This window comes from Neoarius graeffei, chromosome 6, assembly GCF_027579695.1.
Source record: "Neoarius graeffei isolate fNeoGra1 chromosome 6, fNeoGra1.pri, whole genome shotgun sequence".
In the NCBI taxonomy this organism is placed as follows: domain Eukaryota; kingdom Metazoa; phylum Chordata; class Actinopteri; order Siluriformes; family Ariidae; genus Neoarius; species Neoarius graeffei.
Window position 1 is genome coordinate 18,792,307 of NC_083574.1, and position 19,617 is coordinate 18,811,923.

At 41.4% G+C, this 19,617-nt stretch overlaps 1 protein-coding gene across 3 annotated transcripts in view; it reads left to right on the forward strand.

The window, feature by feature from the left end:
* The window catches only part of c6h19orf47 (chromosome 6 C19orf47 homolog), a 49,098-nt gene extending 32,035 nt beyond the window's left edge, over window positions 1-17,063 (forward strand). For all 3 annotated transcript variants that reach the window (XM_060923383.1, XM_060923384.1, XM_060923382.1), the window contains exons 4-8: window positions 5,981-6,062; window positions 9,444-9,557; window positions 9,750-9,896; window positions 11,234-11,310; window positions 11,437-17,063. In XM_060923383.1, coding sequence (XP_060779366.1) covers window positions 5,981-6,062; window positions 9,444-9,557; window positions 9,750-9,896; window positions 11,234-11,310; window positions 11,437-12,006 — 990 coding nt within the window. In that variant the 3' untranslated portion in view covers window positions 12,007-17,063. The remainder of the gene's footprint in view (window positions 1-5,980; window positions 6,063-9,443; window positions 9,558-9,749; window positions 9,897-11,233; window positions 11,311-11,436) is intronic.
* The last annotated feature ends 2,554 nt before the right edge of the window (window positions 17,064-19,617 follow it).

Sequence of the window (19,617 nt, forward strand, 5' to 3'; positions counted from 1 at the left end):
GCAACACCAGATAGTTCGAGATGTCGGGGAACTCGACTGAAGGGTAGTTTTCGAGATCGTATGACAAATCCTTCTTTCCCAGACTGTAGGGGTCGATTCCATTGCACATAGCAATCTCCTGAATATATCTAAAGCGAGCAGTGGCTTCTAGATTACAAGCATACGCTGATAAGTTAGTTGTTTGCACTACAGCAGTTGTTTAGACCACCAACTATTTCACTTCTGGTAAAACCGCTAAGGAAAGTCACGTGACTACAACCCAGCAATACCTTGAGTAGAGAAAAACAAAATGGCAGAGTGTGCTGCTGAACCAGCCGAGGACGAAATACTTGAACTCTACTTGAAAACAAAACTCCAAAAATTATCAGGTATTTAAAAGAAACAGAAATGGCTAAAAGAATATAGTTGTCCACGCCAAAATATCTCCTGTTCCACATTCCAGCCCAGTCGGTGGCAGTAATGCAACTTTAAGTTGGTTTGCCAACTGCCAAAATACCCTAAAGAAGAACCCCCCCCCCCCCCCCCCCCCCCCCAAAAAAAAAAAGTGCAACAAAATATGGAATAAAAGTATTTGATGGTAAGAACGTATCTTTTTTTATTTTTCAAGAATTATTATTATTATTATAGTATTTTTCACAAATTGCTCTTGTCGTTTTGCTTGTTTGTTTACATTCTAAGCGGAAATAATTTTGTCAGACGTTTTGTATAAAGTTTTTTTTTTATCGAATTTGCAAAAAATAAAAATGCTGTTTCTTAAAATCCAGTGAATGTGGATAGAATAAAACAGTTATTCCACTCAATCTCGTCATAGTCAACTCGGCTATCAGCTCATGTACGGCTTGATTTCATGGAATAGCTGTTAAATATCATGATATTTAAAAAAAAAAATCGGGAGAGGTATATTTATGTACAGATTCACTGGGCCCTGTAATAGGAATGCCAGTACATCTGCTCATTCATGCAGTTATCCAATCAGCCAATCGTGTGGATGCTTTTCTGCACACCACGGTTGGAAAGAGTGATTATTTGAGTTACTGTATGCTTTCTAGGGATGTTAACCGATGACTGCTTGACCGGTGGTTGACCGAATCAACGTCAACCGGTTAATTTTTTTTTGGTTGTCGGTTAAAAAAAAAAAATCAATCGTTTTGAAGCTGCCGATTTTGGAGCGGAGAACCTGGAATTCTGTGTTGTAAATGCTTGGGGCATGCCATGCGGTGTAAGGACGACAGCTGACAAATCAGAAACACCCATTCAGTCATGTCCCGCCCTCCCGCCCCAGTTGAAGACAGCTGACAAATCAGAAACACCCATTCAGTCATGTCCCGCCCTCCTGCCCCAGTTGAAAACAGCTGCCACTTGGCGAGAGAAAAGTGTAGACACAGGCTTTTTAGCTTACAAATTACTATTCTGTTTCTTTTTTTATTATTATTATTAGAAGGCACATCGAGTTTAGTCCTGCCTTGGCCAGTGCATTCTGAAAGTATGTTTCAGTCTGTAGCCAACAATGCATGTTATTGCAGATCATATCTCTCCACACAAACTAAAGGCGCAGATGCCGACTTTTTCACGGCTGAATCGTGCAGATCCGATTTTTTTTTTTTTAGGGGGGGCGTTGGAGTGTCTGAATAATTTCATCAGAGTAAATTCTGTATTAAAATTGCTAAATAAGCAAATGCCGTTGAAATTATTCAGACACTCCAACGCGCCACCCCCCCAAAATCGGATCTGCACGATTCAGCCGTGAAAAAGGCAGCATTCGCCAAAAGGCGCGCCGTTTGCATCCCTGTTAAACTCATAGGTTAACCGACTTTAACCGGCTAATGAGGCTCGGTGGTCGGTCAAGATTTTTTTTAGTTTTCGCCATCCCTAATGCTTTCCTGTGATTTCAAGCAAAACTGGCCATGCTTTCTGGTTGGGAGAGATGGTATTACCCTCACCATGTCAATTATAGCAACGCTAGCCGTCTGTAGACGTCTGTGACCTCATCTATGCAGAAGACCGCAGTTAGCATGTTCCTCCAACGCTCCTCTGTGACTCAGAATGAGTAACAGTTTGAAAAAACATGGTGGTTAGCATCACATATCTTGGAGGAAACATGTGATAGCCTTCACCCTCATGGATTGGTAGCTCTAATGTGATAAGGGAGAGCTAGGTACTGGAGGAGGAAATGGAAAATGATGATATTGGGTGAAAATCCAAAAAAAAAAAATGGAGTGGCTGAATAAACAAAAGTAAATACAGTCAAACCTCAGGTCACGAACAAATCGGGCTACGAACACCATTTCTGAACAAATTTTGCTTTGATTCGCGAACGATGCTTCGATGCACGAACGCACAAACTGGCAGGCTTCCGCATCACGTGAGGTGTGCGGCAGCATCGGTTGTACTCAAGGTGGCGCGCTGTGAACATTGTTCACCATTGCGTTGTGTTGATACGATTTTCTTTTTTGCTTTTTGCATTAAATTAACCCTCATTATGGCTCCCAAGAAAGTGAAAAGTGTTAGTGATAGTGCTGTTAAGAAACCTAAATGTATTACTGTTGAAACGAAGAAGGAAATAAAGGAAGTAGTCTTCCTCCTCCTCCATCCAGGGCTCTACACTAACTTTTTTTTTTCAGGAGCACACGTGCTCCTAAGTTAAAAATTTTAGGAGCACAGGGAAAAAAATGGGGGCACAAGCACAAGTAGGTTTTCATTTTAAAGGTTTATTGCAGCGCAAACCTTAGACACACCAACACATAAAACACAAAATTCAATTGAGAATGAATGAATGAATGAATGAATGAACAAACAAATGAATAATGAACAACTGAATGAATGAACAAACAGTAGCTAAACAGAGAGCAGAGCTCAGCAGAGCTAATAACATCAAGGACAGCTCCCACCCTGGCTCTGAGTTCTTTGACTTGCTGCCCTCAGGCAGGCGTTACAGGTGCATCAAAGCAAGGACCAACAGACTCAAAAACATTTTTTTCCCACAGGCCATAACCACCTTGAACAATTAGCCTTTTTCACATTACGTCACTTGCAGGGGAACTTGTATCCGTTTTCAGCCTTTTGAATGGAAGAAGAGGTATACGGCGGCAACATATGTTAACAAAACTGTCATTCACAGATAAGACTGATAATAATATTGTGCATTGTTGTTTATCATTACGTATTGTTAGCGACCATTCCAGTCACCTATCTGCCTTGTTTTGGAAAGGAAGTTTACTGACTTTCTATGGTTGCTACTTGTTAGCCAGCAGATTAGCATGCCGCCTCTTCTTCCATTCAAAAGGCTGAAAACGGATGTGAGGTTCTTCTGCAAGTGACGTAATGTGAAAAAGGCTAACTACATGCACTGACTGATGCCACTTCTGGCAGGTGCAACAATGCACCAACAAGGACCTAAAAGGACAATATTCTCACACTTACCTGATACAGTGCAATACTTATTACAGTGCAACCTCACAGAGCAACTTTTTAGTTTTTATAGCTTTTGTATATTTTATATTTATATTTCTACACTTTTACATCCATACCCAATACAATGTAATACCAAATACAGTGCAATATCCTGAGTTTTGTAGCTGAACTGAGTTTCTATAACTAATGTGCAATTAACATCTGCAACTCAACACGCCCAGTTGTATATCTATTCTTTGTTTTTCTGCTGTGTTGTGACATGCACCATTTGTATATACTGTATATTATTTGTTTTTCTGCTGTGTTGTATGTTCCCATCTAAGGCCCACTTTACACGGGGACGGTCTGAAACAAAACGCGAAAGTCCGTTTTCGTTCTCACTTTTTTCTGTGTCTACACGACCATTTTCAAGGAGGAAATCTGCGTCTATACGGTGACGCATAAATGTGTGGAATTCAATTGGATGTGCATGCCAGGCGGCTAGGTGGTGCTGTGAAAGACCTCCGCTATGTCTGCATGCATGCGCAACGTCTTCCGTCTTGTCTGATCTGCACATCTGCGCCACGAAAACTTTGACTACTCTGGCTATGGTAAGTAAGAAAGTAAGTAAAAAAGTAAGAGCATGCTATACCGGCCTCTGTTCATTAACGGTATATGTGCAGATTTGGTATAGATGTTCGAAGGACTCCTGGACGTTTATTAAAGCTGCCAGAGCAGCTTGAAGGTCCGTTGGATCGATGTAATCAGACATGCTCTTACTTTTTTACTTACTTTCTTACTTCCCGGGCTGGCATGTACAGTATATGACATATGTATGACGTAAATGCGTACCCGACGTGAGCAGATCTGAGCAGAGTTTCGCGTATTGGGTAGTTTAGACGGATATGCAACGGGGGCTGTTTTTAACTTGTCCACTCTGGAAGGCGTTTTCAATTTTTTCCGTTTTTCAGCCTCGGAAACGCCGTCCCCGTGTAGACGAAAGGCACTTCCGATAAAATATTTAGTCGTTTTTACCCGACAGCGTCCTCGTGTAAACGGGCCCTAAATGTTTGCACTGGGGTGTGTGCTTTCCATCTCATTATATAATTTTCCCGCACCTTCTCCCGTCGTTCTAGTTTTCTTCACTACACTTTCTTCCTCGTCCGTTCTTTTATTCTTGTTTCCACCATCATTGCTTTTAAAAGACGCCGTTATTCTCTGCATAGCGAATATATTTCTCAGCTCGGTCCGAACCAGCTCTCAGTTATCTCTCAGTTGAATGATCTGATGAATCCCTAAAAAGCACTTTTCCCACCTAATGCCACACCCACAACATACTACCGTGGGAAAGAGGGGCAATCACAGAAAGATGTGGCAGAACGGCAAAAAAATTTTAACTTTTTTCACCCACCCCCCACCCCCCCCGGCTACCATGGGAACCACCGAAGGTGCAAGACAGGGGCAATGCACGCAACTACAGACAGGGAGCAAGGCGCAGGCAGAACACACACACACACACAACACTGAACACACATACTTACAACAATACAGGCCGTTACTCGTTACACTATATTAGGTAGGCTATCCAGCGCTGGATTTACATACTTTGCAGTTTAACGTTTGATACATTTTAGAATGTTAAACTCGTCGCGTCTGTGCTCAGTGCTTTCCTAAATTGTCGGCCGCAAGAAGCCCTCGCACGAATGCGCGTGGTTTTTTTTTCGTCGTTCGCATGCCGAAAAATTCGCTCGCAAATGCGAGTACTGTAGATGCGCACTGTAGAGCCCTGCCTCCATCCATGTGTGCCAGCAACTATCAACCACAAAGGTAAAGTGTACTGTACAATTATTGTTTTATTTTAGTATTACTGTATTTTTCTATAATTAAGGTTATCTTTAATTCCTTTCTGTATTTTTTCCACACATAAACCCATAAAAAGTTACAAAAAAACTATGTTTCTGGGGCCGGTGAACGGATTGATTGGATTTACATTAATTTCAATGGGAAAAATTAATTCGGTTCGCGAACGGAGTCAAAAAACGAATTAAGTTCGTAACCCGAGGTACCACTGTACCAACCATTAAATACAAGTCAAGATAGAAACCTTTATTTGTCACATGCACACTTCAAGCACACTGAAATTCATCCTCTGCATTTAACCCATCTGAAGCAGTGAACACGCGCACACACACCCAGAGCAGTGGGCAGCCACACCAGAGCACCCGGGGAGCAGTCAGGGGTTCGGTACCTTGCTCAAGGGCACCTCAGCCCAAGGCGCCCCACATCAACCTAACTGCATGTCTTTGGATTGTGGGGGAAACCGGAGCACCCAGAGGAAACCCACACAGACACGGGGAGAACATGCAACCTCCACACAGAAAGGCCCTCGCCAGCCACTGGGTTCGAACCCGGAACCTTCTTGCTGTGAGGCGACCGTGCTAACCACTACACCACCGTGCCGCCAAGTTTATGTAGTTTCCTTCCAAGCAGAAGCATACACAGCGTTTTGTTCCAGTTACATGTCAAATTGTTTCAATATTGTGAATTGTGAATGAGAGATTACCCTTTCTCCTTGTGTTGCTTGGTATAGGATATGTGCAAAATGGCCACTGAAGCCATTTCCTCTGGCCAGACGAGCGTTCAGGCTGAGCTGAGGCGCGCTGCCAATACCCGTGAGTATATCATCTACTCATATGTACATCCACCCTGATACAATAGAATACAGTACTGATAAGATAAAGGGGAAAAGTGCACAGCTTGTCAGTGTGAATAAGTGAACACAGATTTATTCATTGTAGCATAAGGTAGCCTAAAATCAGCCACTGAGAGGTGTGATTTCCCCCCTTTTTTTCACTGCTTTGTGGATGTGGGAAAACAAACCCTTTAAAGTACATCTATGGAAAAAAAAAATCAAAACTGTAATCAAATTTCTGTTGATGTTTAACAGCAGTGAACTTGTCAGAGAGCTGAGGGTGGTTATGAAATCATGACAGCATTGTGTTGAAGTAGCGATAGCCTGTACTTCAGGCATGAAAAAGAAATTCATTCTGACAAACACTGACCATGTGGTAGTATTACACAGGACATCTACAGCAACCCACAGAGTCTGAGCTTATTTCATAAAATTGGCAGTTGTTTGTCAGAAGAAATTTGATCAGGCTTCTCCAGAAAATTTGAAGTAGCAGGTGGCCTTGGGGCGGCACGGTGGTGTAGTGGTTAGCGCTGTCGCCTCACAGCAAGAAGGTCCGGGTTCGAGCCCCGTGGCCGGCGAGGGCCTTTCTGTGTGGAGTTTGCATGTTCTCCCCGTGTCCGCGTGGGTTTCCTCCGGGTGCTCCGGTTTCCCCCACAGTCCAAAGACATGCAGGTTAGGTTAACTGGTGACTCTAAATTGACCGTAGGTGTGAATGTGAGTGTGAATGGTTGTCTGTGTCTATGTGTCAGCCCTGTGATGACCTGGCGACTTGTCCAGGGTGTACCCCGCCTTTCGCCCGTAGTCAACTGGGACAGGTTCCAGCTTGCCTGCAATCCTGTAGAAAGATAAAGCGGCTAGAGATAATGAGATGAGAATGAGATGAGGTGGCCTTGGAATTTGCGGCGGTAAAGCCACCACAGTGCGCCAAAGGCACACTAATGCTAAGGGGGTCTGGGGGTATGGCCAACCCAAACCACCAAATTTTGAAATTGACATGACTTCTGGTGCATTCTCAACTAAGAAAATACTAACCATTTCCTTGTAAAATACTTCCAAAATATGTATGAAATTTCCCTCCAGATGTGTGTGTGCTTGGCTTTCTCAGTTACTCTCTGTAGTACGCTGCCTGGCTCTGTAACATAACGACATGGTGAGCTTATTTGGTGCATGTGTAATGTACTTGATGTGCTTCTGGTGTGGTATTGTATAGTTTTAATTTCAGCATCAATATTTGCACACAATTAGTTATTCGCACTTGCACTTTAAGTATGAAGCCTTAGCTAACCCAAATCGAAGACAATTTTGTGGTGAAATAATTGGATTCGCAGCAAATTATGGGCAGCGGAGATGATATACAATGGATATAAAAAGTGTACCCACCCTGTTAAAATGCTAAGTTTCCCTGATGTAAAAAAAATGAGACCACGATAAATAATTTCAAAACTTTTTCCACCTTTAATGTGACCTATAACCTGTACAATTCAATTGACAAACAAACAAATAAATCTGTTAGGGGGAAAAACATTTTTTTAAAAAAGTACAATAAGCTGGTTGCATAAGTGTGCACACCCTTAAATTAATACCTTGTTGAAGCACCTTTTGATTTAATTACAGCATTTAGTCTTTTTGGGTGCTGTCAATTAAAATGACTCTGATTAACCCCAAATAAAGTTCAGACATTTACTCAGTTGCATCCTCCAGCAAAGGCCATGGTTCACAGATAGCTTACAAAGCATCAAAGGGATCTCATTGTTGAAAGGTATCAGTCAGGAGAACTGGACGTCCTTCCAAAATTGATGAAAAGACAAGAGGAAAACTGGTCAGGGAGGCTGCCAAGAGACCTACAGCAACGCTGAAGGAGCTGCAGGAATTTCTGGCAAATACTGGTTATGTACTACATGTGACAACAATCTTCTGTATTCTCCATATGTCTGGACTATGGGGTAGGGTCGCAAGACGGAAGCCTTTTCTTACAAAGACAAACACCCAGGTCTGGCTAAATTTTGCAAAAAAAAAAAAATACATCAACTCTCCCAAAAGCATGTGGGAAAATGTGTTATGGTCTGGTGAAACCAAGGTTGAATTTTTTGGCCACAATTCCAGAAGGTACGTTTGGTGCAGAAACAACACAGCACATCACCAAAAGAACACCATACCCACGGTGAAGCATGGTGGTGGCAGCATCATGTTGTGGGGTTGTTTTTCTTCAGCTGGAACAGGGGCTTTAGTCAAGGTGGAGGGAATTATGAACAGTTCTAAATACCAGTCAATTTTGGCCCAAAACCTTCAGGTGTCTGCTCGAAAGCTGAAGATGAAGAGGAATTTCATCTTTCAACATGACAGTGACCCCAAAAAAGTTTCGGAACGGCCCAGCCAGAGCCCAGACCTAAATCCAATTGAAAATCTGTGAGGTGACCTGAAGTGGGCTGTGCACAAGAGATGCCCTCGCAATCTGACAGATTTGGAGCGCTTTTGCAAGGAGGAGTGGGCAAATATTGCCAAGTCTAGATGTGGCAGGCTGATAGACTCCGACCCAAAAAGACTGAATGCTGTAATTAAATCAAAAGGTGCTTCAACAAAGTATTACTTTAAGGGTGTGCACACTTGTGCAACCAGCTTATTTGTACGTTTTTTATTTTTTATGTATTTCCCCCAAACAGATTTGTTTTTCAATTGAATTGTACAGGTTATAGGTCACATTTAAAGGTGGGAAAAGTTTTTAAATTATTTATCGTGGTCTCAGGTTTTTCTGATGTAAAAAAATATATATATAATAATTTTAACGGGGTGTGTACACTTTTTATATCTACTATAACTTGCTTGAACATTGAAAGGCAAGTTTTTATTTTTTTTCTGGGATCGAGAGCCGGCGCAGACCGCCTGTGTAAGCAGAGAAAACCGCTGTTCGTCGGCGCTTGTGGACATCTCTGGTGATGTATAGTTATTGTTTATAGAGGCAGTAGATGTTCAGTGGTTGCTGACTTGGGGCTTCTCGTCGGGCACTGGGTGACTAAAATGCATGAATAATTAAAAAATGTTGAGGTTAAAAAAGATTGTATGAAAGGTTATTGTATAAAATAACTAGCTATTAATAAATCTTCTGCACCAGCCAATGTTTGGGTTCTCTATGCTAATAATGTGTCACTCAGGGTTGCTTTGGGATTGATTGTCCTTGTTTTGGGATTTTTTTTTTTTTTTTTGCATGTTTTATTGGTAAGAGAAATATGAATTTGAATGATTTGCTCTGAAGCAAATTTTTACCCATTCTGTTGTATTTGTGTTCATAAACGTATCGACTGAGAACTTTGACTCAGCATGATTGTCCAGTATTGTAGTTCATTACTATTTTTTTCCGTTTCAGCCGCCACACGCATGATCGCCAATGCTTTGAGTCGAGACTCCCCGCCAAGCACGCCCGTGCGTCGCCCTGACAACCGTCTCTCGGTGACCATCTCCAACAAGAGCTCCAAAATGGGTACGGCTCTCCTTTCAGTAGCAGCTCATCTCATTCTCTCTGCCATCGTCATGTCATTAGGTGTTATCTTACTGTAAATGTTTATTTCTCAGCAAACATGCGTGTCTCTGGCGTAGGCATCTGCTCCATGCCCACACCTCATTGTTTTTCACACCTTTATTTTTCACTGTTCCTTTTTTTTCCCCCTTTCAGTTGCCAGTCAGCCTTCAGCAGAGGTGAACGGATTGGCAGTAAAACGTCGGCGGGTGACTTCAGAGATAGAGGGGAAGTACATCATCAGTATGCCAAAGGGCACCACCGCCCGAAGCCGACGCATTCTGGCCCAGCAGGCTAAGAAAGGTGACCAGGGATCAGCCTGCTGGCTTCACCATATTTATACACCGCTATCTTTTGATGTGCCAAATGATAGAGCTTCCAAATGAATCATATATTTATCATAATCACCATTTATGGTGGCGGCACGGTGGTGTAGTGGTTAGCGCTGTCGCCTCACAGCAAGAAGGTCCGGGTTCGAGCCCCGTGGCCGGCGAGGGCCTTTCTGTGTGGAGTTTGCATGTTCTCCCCGTGTCCCTGTGGGTTTCCTCCGGGTGCTCCGGTTTCCCCCACAGTCCAAAGACATGCAGGTTAGGTTAACTGGTGACTCTAAATTGACCGTAGGTGTGAATGTGAATGGTTGTCTGTGTCTATGTGTCAGCCCTGCGATGACCTGGCGACTTGTCCAGGGTGTACCCCGCCTTTCGCCCATAGTCAGCTGGGATAGGCTCCAGCTTGCCTGCGACCCTGTAGAACAGGATAAAGCGGCTAGAGATAATGAGATGAGATGAGACCATTTATGGTGAAAATGTTGTTTAATGCAGCCATTAACAATTTTAGTAGTTTTTAAAATCTAACATAGTGGCCGCTAGGCTATGATCAAGCTTTAATTCAACTATTGCAACTAGCTACCAATGAACATTCGTAATAGTTTTCTTGCTGTGCATGTTATGTAATCCATGCTTTTCTTTTCTTTTTTTTCTCAATAAATGCCTATGTCTATCCTTACTTAAAAACTGGAATCATCAGTATACACACAGTACTGTGCAAAAGTCTTAGGCACATGTAAAGTAATGCTGTAGGCCAAAAATGGCTTAAAAAAATGAAATGAAATGTTTCAACATCCAAAAAATGCTATAAACATAAATGAAACAGTCAATATTCGGTGTGAGACGACCCTTTCTCAGGTCCAATGAGAGCAGTTTTATTCGGAAATGAGCTGTAGGTTTTACTGAGCATCTTACAGAACCAGCCACAGTTCTTCTGGACACTTTGACTGTCACACTTGAATCTTAATTTTGCACCGAAACCCAGTAGCCTTCATTATGTTTGTTTGTTTTTTTATCTGAGAAGTGCTCTCTTATGGAATATGTTGCTCCGATGCCAACATTTTTTCCTCTGTAATATTTAATTTTGTGCTGGAAAACAAACGTTTGGAATTCGACAATGTTTTTGTGCTGACTCGATAATGTAGAAGTCATAAAATAGAAATCTATAACAGTTTGTATAAAAAAAAAAAATAGGGTGCCTAAGACTTGTGCACAGTACTGTGTGTAAGAAACATTATATTAAATGAAGTAGTATATATTTCAAGTTTGTGTTAAGCACTTCTGATGTATATTTCCAATGTGTTTTGTTTACAGCCAAGAGTTTGAAACGCACTTCTGTGTTTGAGAGGCTGGGTTCAGAGTCTAAGATGGACACAGTAATGGCTAATAAGGTGAGGATTGTGATTTTTTTTTTTTTTTTTTTTTTTAATCTGTCCATTTGTTTTGGGTTAATTTACATTTTACTGCATTGGTGCTATAGATTTCCTTCTTCTATTGTCTCCATTTCCTCCCTGCAGCAGGTAACGGGTGTCTTCAGCCGTCTGGGCAAAGTGGACAAAGATGATGATGATGATGATGATGATGCAGAGATGGATATAGCAGACAGCGCTGCTGCCAACGAGGACAGCGATGGCGAAGGCTCTGTGCTTCAGTATGCCGGCGTCCTTAAACGGCCCATACTGCCTTCGAAAAAAGAGCTTGCCCGCCAAAAAGCTAAACCTATCACTCTGTATCGCCTCAACAAATCTAAACTCCCATTATCAGAGAGCACTCCTTCCTCTGTTCCCTCCTCCACCTCTTCCAGCCAGGAGGGGGCTCCCAAACGGAGAATACTGCGGAGGTTGGGTAAACCTCCCACAGCCAGCCCTGCCCCTGCCCCTGCTCCTGCATCCTCTTCTGTCTTACAATCTAGCCAATCAACAGAGACTCAGGATAGTCAGGTGACGAGCAGTAGGAGCAAGGCAAGCTTTACGTTAGCCAGCCCCAAAGTGAGCAGCAGCACAGGGACGGGCAGGGACTCACACGGGGCTCAAATGGACGCTACCACAGTTAGCGTGTTCAAAAGACTCGGGGCCAAGAGGATCTAACGCGCACACTCCTTTCTTTTGGGTTCCTTATCTCTAAAGTGTCCCACATTCAGGGTTTAGGATTTAAAAAGTAGTAGACTACATGTTCTCTTGGTGCATATAGGAATAATCACATGCACCATTAGCATTTTACAAACTCTTCCTTTACCTCTGAATTCCCTCCACTTTAAGAAAGTCCCTTCATATTTTTTGCGGTGGGGGTTTCTATGGCAGATTTGTACAGCAAGGCAGTTGGGTGTGTGCTGATATCCTTGGAACACGTTTTGCAATATTACAATGTCGTATTTAACAAATTTTTACCTGCTTTTTTACACATTGGCCAGCAGTTTACCTGAAAATTCAGACAGGAAACATGCTTGAACCTTTACAATTCTCAAAAATAAGGTACTTGGGAAGGCGTTTGTTTTTTATGCTGCTGGATTAGTGTGTGCATGTGTTTTGAACATCACCGATTCACGCACTTCACGTCAACATGTCTCGCTTGAAGTACTGTAAACGAGAACAGTGTCCTCTCATCTCCACTTAACTGTCCACCAGACTTCCCTTTTCATACCGTGTAGCCATTAAAAGACTTGTAAAGTGATATAAAAGACATGCACACTGTATGGTATCCTCCAGGCTCTGTCAAAATACCCCTGACCTCAGCTGTAACTTTAAAGCACCCAGTTTTCCTTCTTCTGAGTCAAGCCATGTTAAGTGTTATCGAGATGTAATGAGTGAGCAAGGTGTCATCTCCCCCTGCTGGGAAATAGGATAATGTTGCTAGGCAACGCACATGGCGATGGACCCTAGAGTAGTGTTGTTTTTCAGCCCCGTTCATGGCCAGCGTGTTAAAAAAATATTTTTAAAGACGGTAACTCATGGGTATGAATTACACCAGCAGGTGCTGACCACACTATTGTCCCAGGTATATGAAGTTTATTTATCTGGCCCCTGACACTGAGTCTCCCAATTTTTTTTTTAATATAATTATTTTGTTTATTTTAATTTGTCTTTAAAGTAGACCTTTGTTACACTGTACAGGTTTAAAGGGGGGGGAGGAGATGATGGTTTATTTTATAAAATGGTTGTATTTGCAATTGATTGACCATAAAATGAGAAAGCAAGGGAAAAAAAAGCACTGTCTTACTCCCTTTCTTTGAGTCTCTCTTACTTTTAATGGAGTTGAATTTTTAAAATAGGCCTGGTGGATCTCTATATCTGCTGTCAGGGACCATGTGAACTATTAATATAGACCTGTGATGTACCTTTAAGCTGGAAGGGCTGTTGTTATAGAAAATGCAATCAAAGCCAAGAACGTAATGCCACCGTTTTATACATCTATATAACAGCTGGCTAGAATATACAGTTTGGCCAAACATTTGTGGACAAATAACCATCACCCTTGGATGTGCTTTTTGAGCATCCCATTACAGACTTAATCCTCCCTTTGCTGTTATAATAACCTCCTCTTTCCTTGGAAGGCTTTCTACTGCTCTGATTGTGAGGATTTGCACATTTAGCCACAAGAGTATTCGTAAGGTTGGGCGGGGAGGCCTGGGGTGCAGTTAGTATTCCAGTTCATCCCAGAAGTGTTCAGTGGGGTTGATCTGTGGATCTGTGCAGGTCACTTGAGTTCTTGCACTTCTTGGCAAACCATGTCTTTATGGAGCTTGCTTTGTGCACAGGGGCATTGTCAAGTATTGGGCATAGCCAGTACAACAACTTGGAATGTCCTGAAAAAGTAGGAAACTACTGGTGTACAAACAACCAGACATCAAATGGGTCAGCTAATGCCCAGGTCAGACAGCAGGCTGCAACTAGTTTTCAACTACTTGCGTCGACCTGCGATAATAAAATCGCAGGTAGACGCAAGACCGGTCTTGCATCGACGCGCGACGACGCAAGTAATGGCAGAGGCAGGTTGACACAAGTGGATCACAGTCTGTTCACATTTCAACTGCGATTCGCTTCCAGTCGGTGCAAATAGCAGGTTGACGCATGTAGAGGCAGGTAGTCGTGCAATGCTTGAGTGACCAATCGTAGGCTGACGCAGGGGAAGACAAGTCTTTAGAGATGGCTGCGATGCATTGCAGGTAGATGCAGACTGCACCTGCAAATAGTTTACAGCAACCTGCAAGCAGTCTTATGGCCTTATTTTTTTTTAAAAGTTTTCTTTGCACAGTGTCAACCTGCGTCTGCTTCCGACTGGTTGTGTCCTGTCATAACAGCTTAAAAACTCTGCGTCTGACCACAACGAAGGATTTGACGCAAAACGCCTGCATCCACCTGCAATCGTTCGCCACCCAACTGATCACAGGTCGCAGCATGCATCTTTCTGCCGTCTGACCTGGGCACAAGCAGAGCTGTGAAGAAAAGCAGAAATATAGAGGCCATACCACAAGATGCAAAGCAGTCCTCGGTAGTAAGAATCAGAAGGCCAGATTGGAATTCTTTAAGAAAGACACAGATGAGCCATAGAGGTTCTGGAACCAAGATTAACCACTGCCAAATTGTGGAGAAGGAAAGGAGCGGCAGGCCAAGTATGGTTGATGGTCAGGCACACAGGTAGTGTTATGACTTTGGCTTGCATGGTTGTTTCTGGAACGATGGGATGATGGCAGAATGAATTCCGTACACACAAGACATTTCGTCTGCCAATTTACAGAGAAATGCATCCAGTCTAATAGCCCCCAAGCATAACTACGTCATCACTTATTTACTGCAATGCATTGTGGGGGATAGCCGGGGTCAGTAGTTGAGCGATATGACGGATGCCAGATTCATTTTACATGAGAGCGATGTGAGAGGAGCGATTTTTGCCATGCTCTGTCGTGGAAGACAATGAAATTGATTTAAAGAGGTGGATAACATGTCGAGGGTTTACAGCAGAAAATCGGAATTCAAATCAAGCTTGGTGAGAAGGTATGAGTCTAGACCGAGTCTACCACACTGTACAACAACAACATCAAATCTCAGAATGTCTTATTTCTCAGGACATATATTGGATCACGAAGCAATCTGTTTCTTTTAATCTTCAGTTATTCCTGACCATTTTCTAAGAAGCTTTGTTCTAATGAAATCTTCACCTTGTACTTAATCGTGATCCAGCACAATGAAAGTTACAGATGCAGTAAGGGAAACTATTATGAAATATCAACTGTTGACTTAAGTCTAAGATTGCTTCGTGATCCCGGGCCCAGATAAACAGCATCAAAACATTGATATGAGTGATTATTTAAATAAAAGTTGATATCAGGAAACATTACCCAAAAAAAATAACCTTTGGAAACCCGTTGATCTGCCGTGTCATGTTCAGTATAAATGCATTTTCTTCAATAAATGCAGCTAGTGAGGTACACTGAACATTATACATACCCGAAAGAGAACCCTTCGTGGTTTGGGAGTTTTATTGGTCTGACAGGCTCATTCAACTGCCGAGTGCTTCAGCACATTGAGAGGCAAAGGCCAAAGAGTGCTTCTTTGTTTTACAGGCTTTGGAATATCGCTAGTTTCAGATGATGAACAGTGTTGATTGTTATAATCTTCTATAACCAAAGGCCATTCTCCAGACCATGGAAATATCGCCGGGTCACAGTTTAAGTATGTCTTTTTTTTTCCCCATCAGAGAAATATAAGCTACAAACACTTGTCCATTTCAATTCAGTACGAATGTTTTCGTTGCGGATTAAACTTATCCATTTCTTTCTTCTCTTCTTCTCAACTGGCAGCTGATGAAAGCTCAAATTAGGAGTTCTCTTTGTTGTGGAGACACAGTAAGACACACAACAATTCACTTTAGGCAGCATGGTTAAAACCAGTTAGACAGAACAATGCAGCGTTTAACAAAGGTGAAAGTAAATACTACAGAGCTGACCCCAGGTATCGCCCATAATGCATTGCGGTAAACAAGCAACGATGTAGTTATGGGTTAGGGTCATTGGGAGGAACTTCATGCTGCAAGACAATGAACCAAAACACACCTCCAACACAACAAAGGACTTCAGGGGAAAAAGTGCAAGGTTGTAGACTGACCAGGTTAATCACCAGACCTAACGTGACTGAAGAGAAGACTGTAAGGAGAACCCCCCCCCCAAAAAAAAAACAAACAAACAAACAAATGAAAGAAACTACAGTACAAGAATGTAACAGTCTGGTGATGTCAGTGGGTCTCCAGCTTGATGCAGTTATTCCAAGCAAGGGATATGCAACCTAATGTTAAACGTTATTTACTTTAAAACCAGCAACCATAAGTTTTTTAACACATCTAGATATAAATATCAGGAAATAAAAACTGAAAATTTGATCTATTATATCTTTCATCTTTTGATCTCAAACCCAGATGTCTTCACTGTACAGCAAAAACAAAAGAATCGGGTTTGCCATTTCAGAGGGGACCGTCTGGGTGTGGTGGTCAGGTGTCCACATACTTTTGGCCATACGCTGTATCTCAGACCTGCTTTGATCAACTGGATTTACAGGATATTTTAAAGATGGTAATTTCATGGAGAGAATATTTTATTTGGAATTAATTCTGATACTCAAGACAAAATGATGGTTTACACAGGATTTATATTTATATTATATTATTGATATTCTATATTGATAATCCATATAATCTCCATTCAGAGGGGTTGCTTTGATGATAGAAAAAGTCATTTATGAAAGCTGTTTCAGTTTTGGTTACTGTTGCTTGTGACAACTCCAGTCTCATGGGGGTCCCGTGTATATGATTATGCCAAACATACGAACTGAATAACAACCTTCTGAGTGTGTGCAGTCCAAACATTCTTCCCACAGTCACCAGTTATATTTTATAACATTGAATTTTAATAACATTCAGCATCTAATATTTGAGTATATTTATTTATCGTGCATGGCAGTACTATGATTGTCAAAATAGATGATATCACCAAAACAGACCACAACACTTCTTTCCCCTCCAAGTGTGACAAAGCCCTTGAAATGTTGATCCCTAACCTAAAGTTCATTCTTGGCCCCTTGCTACCATTCAGTACCATTGCTACCTTAGAAATTTTTTAATTTATTTCTTTTTATTAAAGCATCCACATTAAGAACACATGCCTCCTTTTTGATGTCTGAAGATACAACATTGCTGGAAGTGAGTCTAAGAAATTTGATAACGTTTCTCAAATCCTACTGTGAGCTCGAAGTATTTTTAGTTATATTGGCACTTTTATCATGTTTTATTAATCCTTCTGAAGATCTTGATTACAGCTTCAACAAACACTCTATAAGAAACTATAAAGAATATTTAATTATATGGATGCCTTTATGGAAAAATAACACTTTCAGGGCTTTATCTGATTACAGATGCCTCCAAAAGTGGCTGAGGGCAGTGATTGGATTTCAGTGTGGCACAACTTTAACACACTGATGAAATTGAAAAGCAATGCAATACAGCAAGTAATTTCATTCCTGATGCATTTTCTTAAAAGAAAAAAAACTAATTCCTGCTGATTAGCGCTGAAGAGATCAAGCAATATAAAAGAAAGGTTTTGCTTTTCAGTGTGGTACATTCTCTCTCGAGATGTCACTTATCAAAACCAGTATAGTTTATTAGCTCATCTGGCCATAAGGGCGATGAGTTATTGCCATGGTGTGGCGTCCGTTGTACACAGTTCAATTAAATCATATCTCCTCCATCAATTCTCCATGGATTTCTGTTCTGATTGTTTTGTTTGAAATAACTCATCACTCTGCACAAAACTTGGTCGTTGTTTGGTCAAATTTTTTGCTAACGAGTTGGGCCAAATTCATGAATTTTCCAAACCTCTCATTAGAATTGTATCTCCTCTCTCATTTCTAATCCGATTTCAGTTCTGATCAATGTTTTGGGTAGATCTTCCCTTGAAGAACAAAACTTGATTGTTGATTTTCCTGTTGGAAACAATTTGTTTACAGTTTTATTTTCAGTTAAATCGTATCTCCTCCCTCTATTCTCAATGGATTTCAGTTCCGATTGTTTCGTTTGAAAGAACTAGACCTTCTGCGCAAAACTTGGTCATTGTATTGTCAGTTTTTTTGCTAGCGAGTTAGTAATCAGGTCAACTTCACAAATTTTCTTCTGACTCGAATTGTATCTCCTCTCTCATTTATGATTCGAATTCAATTCTGATCGATGGTTTGGGTCGACCTTCCCTTGGAGAACAAAATTTAGTCTTTCGTTGATTTTCCTGTTGTAAACAATTTATCTTGGAGGTTGGTCCTCTCTCACATTGTCACATTTCAGTTCTGTTTGATGTTTTGGTAGTCATGGTTGTTTTGATGCCAGGCCAGATGAGCTACAACGTCCTTGACGTTCTGGTGTATTGTCCTTTACTTTGTTCCACTGGTGTGATTGTGTCTGGCACAGAATTAAAAGTAAATTTAAATAGATAGAATGAGCTTCCCAATCTGGTCCAAAAATGCCAGGATCTCCATGGTGGCTTAATCCAGCCAGTTGCCTATAAATAATGTTAACTTGGCCCTAATGTATCTTGTCTGTGGAAGGTTCAGGAATAAAAAGCTCTGTTACGCCAATGAATAGACAAAACATCACTGTACACAATTAAATAATGAGCTGAATAATTGGATTATGTTCATGGAAAAAATCTGTGCTGAAGGGATCAGTGAAATTTATTTTCTAGTTAAAGGGTTCCTACAGAAGGTTTTGTCTCTAGCACTTGGACTGAACAGGATTAGTTTCATGTCTTTCAGGTTATAGTAATTGACTTGTTCAGCACCACTGTAACATCAAGAAATTATACAACGAGGAACCTCTGGTTACACTTCATTAAGCCCTGGATTTCCCCAGACCCCACTTTAAAGGAGATACGCAGAACTTCTATTTTTAAATACATTTCTGAGTGGATAGTATCTCCATCCTTGACTCTTGTATGCTGCATAAATGGGAATAAAATAAATATATTTTTTGAGAGTCAAAATCAACCACAAAGTTGGCATTCAAGCTGCCCCGCTAAGCCAGCCAGCCCTGAGTGCGTGACATCACAGCAGGAACCAGTTTTAAGGCCGAGGCCTTTGACAGCTATAGACCAAAGTCATATAAATAAAAATTTATGGTGAAAGTAAGAAATACGGTTACCGACTTGCTCAACTAAGACTGGGTTGACTCTCATTAAAACAGGATAAGTGTTATAACTTATGCAACATACATGTACATGCATGCATTTTCACTGATAAAACGTAAAAGGCTAATTAAATAATCAGATGAACTGAGACAATCACATTCTGAAGCAAATTAAATAATCTTATACCGGTAACTTAAACACACAATACAAGTTACATGTATTAATCTAAATGCAGGTAAACAACGAGTGTTGTTGTTTTGTATCCAAATGAGAGTCGCAACTTACCCGTCTGTGTTCTTGCTTCTTGAAGGCCGAGCTTGTGGCCAATTGTTCTGAAACAATCTGACTTTCAGTTGTTTGTTCAGTTCTCCGTTAATTCGCTTCTTCCACGTAAGGGCAAGATATTGCTGCTGAGGCAACCATATTCAGCGGAGAAATCAGACAGCTGCTACACTCATTCTCTATTTTCTCCATACTGAGTACTCCGCCATTACTGCTCGGCTCAGGCAATTACTAAAACCCGGGACGGGACGTCACTGGT